The 9371-nt window shown below is 37.8% G+C and overlaps 1 protein-coding gene and 2 long non-coding RNA genes across 3 annotated transcripts; 1 reads left to right on the top strand and 2 right to left on the bottom strand.

Annotated features, from left to right (window-relative positions):
- Nucleotides 1-3317: 3317 nt before the first annotated feature.
- LOC114826478 (uncharacterized) lies at nt 3318-5111 on the bottom strand. Its single transcript, XM_070826673.1, has 4 exons — nt 4781-5111; nt 3998-4222; nt 3783-3867; nt 3318-3656 (listed from the first exon to the last, which is right to left on the bottom strand). Exons 1-4 carry the CDS (start codon nt 5051-5053, stop codon nt 3640-3642), a joined length of 600 nt encoding a protein of 199 aa, XP_070682774.1. The 5' UTR covers nt 5054-5111; the 3' UTR covers nt 3318-3639.
- LOC139198236 (uncharacterized) lies at nt 4424-6444 on the top strand. The gene is made up of 2 exons (XR_011583571.1): nt 4424-4549; nt 6257-6444. It is a non-coding gene; the product is annotated as an uncharacterized lncRNA (long non-coding RNA).
- Nucleotides 6445-8227: 1783 nt separating this feature from the next.
- Nucleotides 8228-8753, bottom strand: LOC139198196 (uncharacterized). Its single transcript, XR_011583469.1, has 2 exons — nt 8645-8753; nt 8228-8517 (listed from the first exon to the last, which is right to left on the bottom strand). It is a non-coding gene; the product is annotated as an uncharacterized lncRNA (long non-coding RNA).
- Nucleotides 8754-9371: the final 618 nt, after the last annotated feature.

Raw genomic sequence — 9371 nt, 5'->3', positions numbered from 1 at the left:
TTGGATCTCAACGACTCTTATTTAATATCAACCGTTTGATCTGAGATCAACAGTTGATATTATTCTCTTTTATAAATAAATAAAAAAAAATAGTTTTAAAATTCAGAAATGTTGCCGTTGTGCCACGTGGCACAATCTGGAGTGTTGGAATTTAATTTTTTAAAATCCAATGGCAGAGATTAATTAGTTGAATAAAAAAAATTTAAAAATTGTAAAAAAATGAATAAAAATCAGAAGAAAAAAAAATTGTTTTTACTTTTCTATAAATACCTTCTCATTATCATTTACCTTGCACCACAATTTCATATTTTCTCAACTACTTTCAACCACATTCCTATCTTTGTCTCAAAGTTTCAATCCAATCTTTTTCAACAAAATGATTACTGATGCATGTACAAATTGGACGCTTTTTGAAGATGTTGCGTTGTGTACTAGCTGGGTTGAAGCTACTCATAGTTTGCTTACGGGTAATGAGATGCAGTTGCGAGAAATGTGGAGTCTTATTCATACCAATTATCTTGAGAAAATGGGTGAGAAAAGAACCAAATAATTGATGTCCAATCGTTGGAAATTACTTAGCCAATCGTTTAGTACGTGGAGAGATGCCTTGGCACAAGCTAGTACTAATCTTTGAAGTGGGAAAAATTACGCGGATCAGGTAACAATATATTATTTATATGTTTGTACTATACCCAAATTTACATTATAATTATTTCTTTGTATTATTTATTTGTTACCTACTTTCATTATAATTATTTCTTATCCCGCATTGTGTAGCAACTTCAAGCACAAGCTTGGTATGGTGCCAAAACCAAAAGCAAAAATAAATCATTAAACCAGTTGGAATGTTGGAATATTGTCAAAGATTGTCCTAAATTCAAAGTTGTGCTTGTCAGTCAAGAAGTTCTCATGAACAGCACCCATTTACACTCTACAATCGATCATGCCTTGCATGTTCACGAAGATGAAGCAGAAGAAGTGCCCGAAACGTCCCCCTGAACAAGCGTCAGGATCGACCCGTTATCTAATTAGGTCTCGAGGTAAGAAGACTTCAAAGAGAAAAGGGAGTGCGTCCAAGAATGATTATGCAAAGTATATGGAAGAACTTGCTCACTAAGGTAAATTGACTTTGGTGCGGGAAATGGCAAAATTTGAGGCTAATAAGGCTACAGGAGGCAAAAGTTGCAGATGTTGAGATAGCATTTCAAGCTAATGAGAGAGAAAGAGAGCTAGTTAGGCAAGAAATGAAACAGGTTAAAGAAGAAATAATGGCTCAACGAGATCGTGACATTATGGCCACCCCTTTAGAAGGAAAGGTCTCCAAATTCTAAATATTTTTGGAAGTCGGAGAAAGCGGAAGTGGTGCGAATGAGGCGTGCAAGAGAAGCGAGAGCAAGAAGAGATGGTCCTAGCGCGACAAGAGAATATCATCCTAGCACCACAAATTGGTTAGTGAATAGAGTACTTTTTGTAATCGGAGCCCATAATTTTCCAATCACTTTGGGTTGTAATTTTTTATTTATTGAATAGAGTACTTTATGTTGTTTCCAATTTATTGATTTTAGTACTTTATTTAAACTAATAGTATATTTATTTAATTTGGTAATTTATTTATACTAAGAGAATCTTTATTCAAAAGACATTTAAACACACCAAATAAAATTATATAAACATACCAAATAATAAAAAAACTCACTAAATGAACTGAAAAAAAAACACCAAATAAAATTAAATAAACACACCAAAAAAAAAAAAAAACAAACACACTAAAGATCATAAACATCAATCAGTAAGTTTGCCGCAACGATATATGCAAGGGGAGTTGGCTGGAAATATACTTATATATAGCTATATATGGAAACGAAACTTCGTAATCGAGGAGGTTTTTTTGTTGCAAGAGTAATAAATTGTTAAAACTGTTTTTTTCAAAAAAAAAAAAAAAGGACCCGTGGACTGGCTCCGAACCGGCCCGTTTTTTCTAGGCCGGGTTAGGTCCTGTTTCAAAGTTCAAATTTCTTATACCCAGCCCGTTACATTTTAAAACCAGTATGGTCCAGTCCCTCCAAATTTGGACCCGACCTGGCCGGTGTCCAATGGTGGACTAATACCAGCCTTACAAGGTTATAATCGTCATTGTATTGCGTGAACGAAAATATGATTTTGGATCTTAAAAAAAAATGGAAATGTTATTGTCACTTTAACACAGTTTCACTCTCATTTTACATTTCTCGTATATTTTTATTTCTAAATATAAAAAGCTAAAGTAAAAAATGAGAATTTTAGAGTGTTAATAACAATTATAAAAAATATTGTTTTTAGGTAATTCTTTTTCTTTTATGTGTCTACGGTCTGTTTTGTAGTTTTTTATTTTGAATAATTACTGTAAAATTAAGAAAAACAAAAAAAAAATAGTGCATATGTAGAAAGAGGAATGTTAAGGGACCATTTCAATGTGTCCGACACATGGCCATTACACTAAGTATTATAATATAATTAGTTGGAAAGTTGAAAAAAAAAATATTTCCAACCAATTGTATTATGACAAACCAAAGCAAGTGGCTTAGTGGTAACAGCACGAATTCTGGCTCCCAAAATACAAAAAACAGGGAGATCCTAGGTTCGAGGCTTCAAGCTGGTGAGTCTGCTTGATTGTGACCAGGCGAAAGCTAAAATGCCTTTGTGAGTTTTCCTAGCCTTCAAAATGGATGGATAACTATGTCTTGCCACCAGTTATCCCTTTTTTCTAATAAACTACATCACTTAAATTACCACTACAAGACCAAAAGCATACTCCGCCCTACTTGGGTTGGGCTCAAAAGTTGGACTTTCTAGTAATCTTCCCGTGAAAACCATGTAAAAATGGTCCACGCCAAAGCCCATATCCGGCCAGCAATGGTCAGAAACTCCTGCTCGCCTAAAGAACTCTCATGCGTTAATCTGATGCAGGACAAAAGTGAAGATGACCGGATTACTAGGCATCGAGGAAGGATTCGTCTTGGTGATATTTCTTTGTGCAAGATGATGTTTCCATCGTCAATCATTGCCTCGCAAACGGGAAGCACTATGCGCAAACAAGGTTAGGTTGAACCCTCTCACCCCTTTTGTAACCGAATGCAAAACTCTAACCGAGAAATTGAAGACCCTTTTGTGTTGCAGTGAAGAGTTGCTCAAAAGAACGGAACAGAAGAAATGAAGCAATCAAAGCTCCGTTTGCGTACGAAGCAAATGCCGATGGAAAATCAAGTGTAAAAAGCAGTCAGCACTGTCAAAAATCAAAGTGCATATTTGCTGTTCAAAATAATGAGACGGTTGAGAAATTGTAAAAAGTATAAACCCTTCAAATTATCAAACAGTTTTGCTGGTTGATCACACAAAACTCTAACAGAAAAACTAACCAAAAACATACAATTTCGCAAAATGATTGACAGTGTACAAACGACCGCTTTTTAGACCAAATTGAGAAGTTATATCAGAAACCATTTTGACCAAAACGCATTTCTCTAATTCGTTCTCAGACTAACAAAAAACCTCCTAACCAAGACCGACATTACTGTCTCCGCCGCTGCCAGCTTTCGTTAGCCACCGTCAGTGGTGGTGGAGTTCACATTGCCTTTAGCCTCTAAGAAGCGACTCAGCTGCTTATCTTCCAAATGTTCCTGCGCAAAACCAAAGTTAAAATAATTTAAAAACCCCAGAAAATAAAATAAGCAAAATATTTATATAAAATTATTAATTGTGATTTGGATGAAAATTTGGGAGAAAGGTAAGATTTGGAAACGCACGGCGAGGCAGGCCTTGTATTTCTGCCACTCTGAAACGCAATCCTCCTTGTCCCATTGGCCCTTCACAAACTTCTCCGAGTACCACCTGCACACAGTGACAATGCCCATTATACCCTTTTCAGAAAACGAAAAATCGGATTTTAGAGAGAGGGGGGGGGAGAGAGAGAGATTAGGTTTAAGGGTAGTAATGGAAATTAATTTTGCGCTAAGAGGACCTGGTGAAGCAATTGTGGTAGGCGTCTCTGAGTTTTGCACAGGGAGAAGTGGAAGAAGAAGAAGATTTCTTCTTGTTCCGTGAATCGGTGATGATCCCCATGTGTTGCAAACCGGTTCAGAGGCGGGAGGCGAAGTCCGAGTTTTTCACTCCCTTCCACAAACTCAGCTACGCCTTCCACAACCTTCGAAGACCGAGTCTGCAGCACCTCACCCTTCCTCTTCCACTGCGCACATACACTAAGATTATTAAAACTCAGAGGCAACCCTTCAACAGAATGCACATGAAGGTAAAAACAACAACTAAATTTCCGATTCCTATGACTTCAAGGGCTTCTTCCAATTCCACACCGAAGACGATTTCTTGTCCTTGTGCAACAAATCTTCCCTCACAAATCTCGGGTTCGAATCCGAAAAACGGGTTTTCCCAGCAGATTTGGATCTTCCATCAGAAGAGTAAAGCAAAACCTTCTGTGGGGCTTCTGAAAGTAAAGGGCTTTGCTTAGTTCTTCGATGTCACGCAACAATTCACCGTTGTTGGAATTCCCACCACTGTAATCCTCCCTACTCTCATTTTTCTGCAACATGATATCTTATATTTGCATACAAATTAATCTAATTACACCATATCCAACCAAACCCACCATGGAAACTTGTAAATAATTCAACTTTTCTCTAAAACCCCCTACAGATTCTTTTGAAAAAACAATCCAAAAACTGGAACTGATTAATCGAATGAGAAATGCTGAAAATATGAAAGAAAAAAAACTGCAACTGTACAGTACCAGCAAGGACCGAGCGTCTATTAGCCGGAGGAACGTCGCTCGGGGTCTCAGCCGATGAACACCGTGCAGATGGATGGCTTGGTCGAGCGAGCCGTGTGGTTGGTTTTGGGTATTTTCTCGGGAATCGTGTGAAGATTTTCCGGGAAAAACTTTACCGTGACGAATTTTAAAGGCGATTGAAAATAGAAGTTTTGTCTTCTGTGTGTGGGACGGTGGAGCGATTAGAGAGTCGTCCCGGTAGACCGATACCAGTTTGGCTGTTATAATAGTCATTGTAATTTGTATTTCGTGAACGATAATATGCTTTTGGGGATTTGGATCCTCTCCTGAGCTGATCCGGCTGATCAAGAAAACAGACCGTTGGATCAAAATCTAACAGTTACAATTATTATAACTTTAGAAGGTTTTTCTGTTTGTAGTAGTTAGATTTTGATCCAACGATCCGTGTTTTTAGTCAGCAAGATTTGGACCCTCTGCTCAAGAGAGGATCCAAATCCATGCTTTTGGATCGTCTAAAAAATAATGATTTTCCGACTTTCGTTTTCTTTTCTGTGTCTACTATCTCTTTTAACTAATGAAACTTAGGAGAGAGAAACAAAAAAAAAATTATTGCTTACGTAAAAAGATTAATGTTAGAGAGACTGTATTTTTATATCACATTGGCTTATCAATGACGTGTTAAGTGACGTATATATGTCTCGTTAGTTAATAAATCTATCTGATTAAATGTTAGTTGTATCCATTATTTGCCACGTGTGAGTACATCAATATGATTTTAAAATATAACTTACCTAACATTATTTGGGTAAAAAACAAGAGCATCAAGATCACTACCATATTAATTTTAACCTTATACTCTAACTAAAATTTTACTTATCCTTATAGTTTCAAACGTAGCAATTTAAAGTTTCGTAGTACGGTTAATTTTGTTCTTAGCAAAACATGTGTAAATGAACTTCTCTCTCCTCTGTGAGAGTTCTTCCCATTTTGTGGGGGTTCTTTCTCCTATGCGAGATAATTTTTCCAGCTTTCTCACCCTCTCTCCCGTTTTTCTTCCCTTTCTTCAGTTTCTCCTTATGATTGCCGTTTTGAGAGTCGGAGGCCTGGGTTTTCTCCTTTTATATTTTGCTTTCTTTCCTCACCTTTTTCCCTCCCTCAAACCCTGCCCTTCCATATTTCCATCACCACCCCACACATCAGTCCTTGTCAACCGTGCTCTTCCCCACCATCTTCCCTATCCCTTAACCAAAAATTAGATCTTAAAGTTTTAGACCCGATATGGAATTTCAATTGCTGCACTTTAAGATTTGATTTTTGCTTTGGTTTTGCTTGCCATTTTTGGTTTGATTTGGCTATGGGTTGCTTCTTTTTAATGGGGATTAAGGTTTTATCAGCTGTTTTTATTTTTGGACTAACTGCTTTTGATGTCTTTTTGTATCCGTTTGATGTTGGTGCTCCTCTCAATCCTTCCTATAGTTGTGGATTTCATGTCTGCGGTGGTGGGTTGGATAGTTTGAGAGTCATGTTTGACTCATCCTCTGATTGCTTGAAGATGACGCCTATTGCTATTGACTGAAAACGCTATTGAAAATATTTTTGGGTTGTAAAAGAACTTGAATTGCTTATTATAAGAAGCACTAATTATATGCTTCTTTCAGAAAGCACTTTAAATGTTTTTCTAGATTCACACTTGCGTGAGAACTCAAGTAGAGGATGTTGAGAAAGTAGTGTTGGAGCTCTACTGTGAAAGGTCATGGATAAAAGATGGTCACACTTGATTTTGGGTGTGGCTGGGAATCTTTGTCATTGTACTGTAGACATCGAAATTTCGGTGAAATAAATGTTGATCAATAATTAGAATTTCAACGTTCATGTGTCACATAAATTTTACACATAGCATGTGACTCAACAAAAAATCGAGAATCATCATGAAAGTCATCAAACATGACACGTGTCAACGCTTGGCAGAAATGATTTATTTCATCTGATTATTTAAACCCAAAAATCAAATTTTGGAATTCTATAAATAGGAAGCCAATACATTCATTTAAGGGACCAATTCATAACCTATTCATAACCAATTCACCTCACACCAAAACCTTGAAGCTTTAAAACTCCAAAGCTCCCAAGCAAATCCCGAAGCTCCCCGAAGCTCAAGAAAGCTCTCTTCGTTCTTCGTCAACTCAACCTTCAAGACCAAGCCCCAACGGCCCTTTGAAGGAACTTCCACCAATTCAAGATCAAGCCCCAACGGCCCTTGAAGAAAGTGTTCATTGTTCATCATCCGTTCATCCTAAGATCAAGCCCCAACGGCTTTTTGGATCAACAACATCAACAAATCCACACATCCAACCATTTTTCAAGATCAAGCCCAAAAGCCCTTAAAGATCCATCCATTAACTGTTCATCAAGATCAAGTCCCAAAGGCCCTTGAAGATCCGTTCATCAACAGTTCTTCAAGATTAAGCCCAAAAGGCCTTGAAGATCCGTTCATCCATCAACCTTCAAGATCAAGCCCAAAAGGTCTCTTGAAGAAACTTCCAACCGTTCGTCCGAGATCAAGCCTCGACGGCCCTTGGATCAGCATCACAATCCACAAATCAACATCTTACGGAGATCGAATCAGATGATCAAATTTGAGAGAGATTGTAACCCCTAAATCATTAATACAAATATTATTTTGTACACGTGTTCTTGTCTCTTTTGTTTCAAGAATTTCCGTGTTTACATGTGCATTGCACAGAGATATAGCAACTGCAAAGTTACCGGGATCTGCAGCTCGACGACACAAAAAGCTTCCATAGAAGAGCAATGTCTGTGCGTAAGCGATTAATTCTTTATCACATTGAGTCGCTGGACTATGTGCCGTGATATTGATTCATTTTTGTTAAGGTGTGTATGGATCTAGAGCTGCAGAATGTAGAGACGTTGTCGGAGATATCAGCACGTTTGAAACAGAGGCTTCCTGCTCCATAAAACCAGTTATGGATTCAGCCGTGAAATGGACAGTATATTGGCCTACATTCTTCATTTCGGTGGCAATGCTAAAGCTCTGTTTGCGTACGAAGCAATGAAGCAGCCAAAGCTCTGTTTGCGTACAACAATGGAGAAGAGTCGATGGTTGTTCAATTCCTATTCAAGAAGAAACGAAGCAATCAAAGCTCCGTTTGCGTACGAAGCAATGCCAATGGAAAATGAAGTGTAAAAGCAGTCAGCAATGTCAAAAATCGAAGGTACGTTTGCTGTTCAAATAATGTGACCCTTCAAATTATCAAACAGTTTTGCTGGTTGATCACACAAAACTCTAACAGAAAACTAACCAAAAACGTACAATTTCACAGAATATTAATGCCTAATGTTACACATTTCGGACCCGACTCGATATTCTCAGTTTACGATTTCTCTAAGGCTTTTTAACCAAATGGTCCTGAAAAGTAAGTGGAGGGGTTGATTAGATAAAAATACTGGATATTTTTCATAAACTAACCAAAATGATTGAGTTCAAACGACCACTTTTATCGAAGGTGATCAAAGTGAGGAGTTATACAAATCAGAAACCATTTTGACTAAAAATCATTTCTCTAATTCATTCTCAGACTAACAAAAAAACACCTAACCAAGACCAATATTACCGTCTCCGCCGCTGCCGGTTTTCGTTAGCCAACGTCAGTGGTGGTTGAGTTCACATTGCATTCCGCCTCTAAGAAGCGACTCAACTGCTTATCTTCCAAATGTTCCTGAGCAAAACCAAAATTAAAATAATTTAAAAAACCCAGAAAATAAAATAAGCAAAATATTTATTATAAAATTATTAATTGTGATTTGGATGAGCATTTAGGAGAAGGGTAAGATTTGGAAACGCACGGCGAGGCAGGCCTTGTATTTCTGTCATTCTGAAACGCAATCCTCCTTGTCTCATTGGCCCCTTCACAAACTTCTCTGTGTACCACCTGCACACAAATACAATACCCATTATACCCTTTTCAGAAAACGAAAAATGGATTTTAGAGAGAGAGGAGAGAGAGAGAGAGAGAGAGAGAGAGAGAGAGAGAGAGGGGGGAGTGAGATTAGGGTTTAAGGGCAACAATGGAAACTAATTTTGTGCTGAAAGGACCTGATGAAGCAATTGTGGTAGGCGTCTCTAAGTTTTGCACAGGGAGAAGTGGAAGAAGAAGAAGGTTTCTTCTTGTTATGTGAATCGGTGATGATCCCCATGTCTCGCAAACCGGTTCAGAGGGGAGGGGCGAAGGTCGAGTTTTTCACTCTCTAATGAGGTGTTTTGGGCCGGTTTATATATTTCTTGGGTAGATATTGGGTCGTTTCGGAAGGAAGGGGAAAGTGTTGACTGTGCTAGACCTCTTATTAACGGGCCTTGTAAATGAAAATTACCAATACACCATCCAATCATCTATAATCGATTCTTTTGAGATAATTATCTACACTCATATTCCAAGTTCAAACTCTCTCTCCTCTCTTAGTGTAGTTTAGAGTAGAAATATTGTTTGGCGGGATAGACAATAGATAATAGACAATCTTCTTCCAAAAAAGACAGACCATAGATGACAAAGAAAGGTATTTGATTCAAACAAAC

This window comes from Malus domestica, chromosome 08, assembly GCF_042453785.1.
Source record: "Malus domestica chromosome 08, GDT2T_hap1".
Taxonomy (NCBI): domain Eukaryota; kingdom Viridiplantae; phylum Streptophyta; class Magnoliopsida; order Rosales; family Rosaceae; genus Malus; species Malus domestica.
The sequence above is the reverse complement of the archived record's forward strand: the minus strand, read 5'-3'. Positions and strand labels throughout refer to the sequence as shown.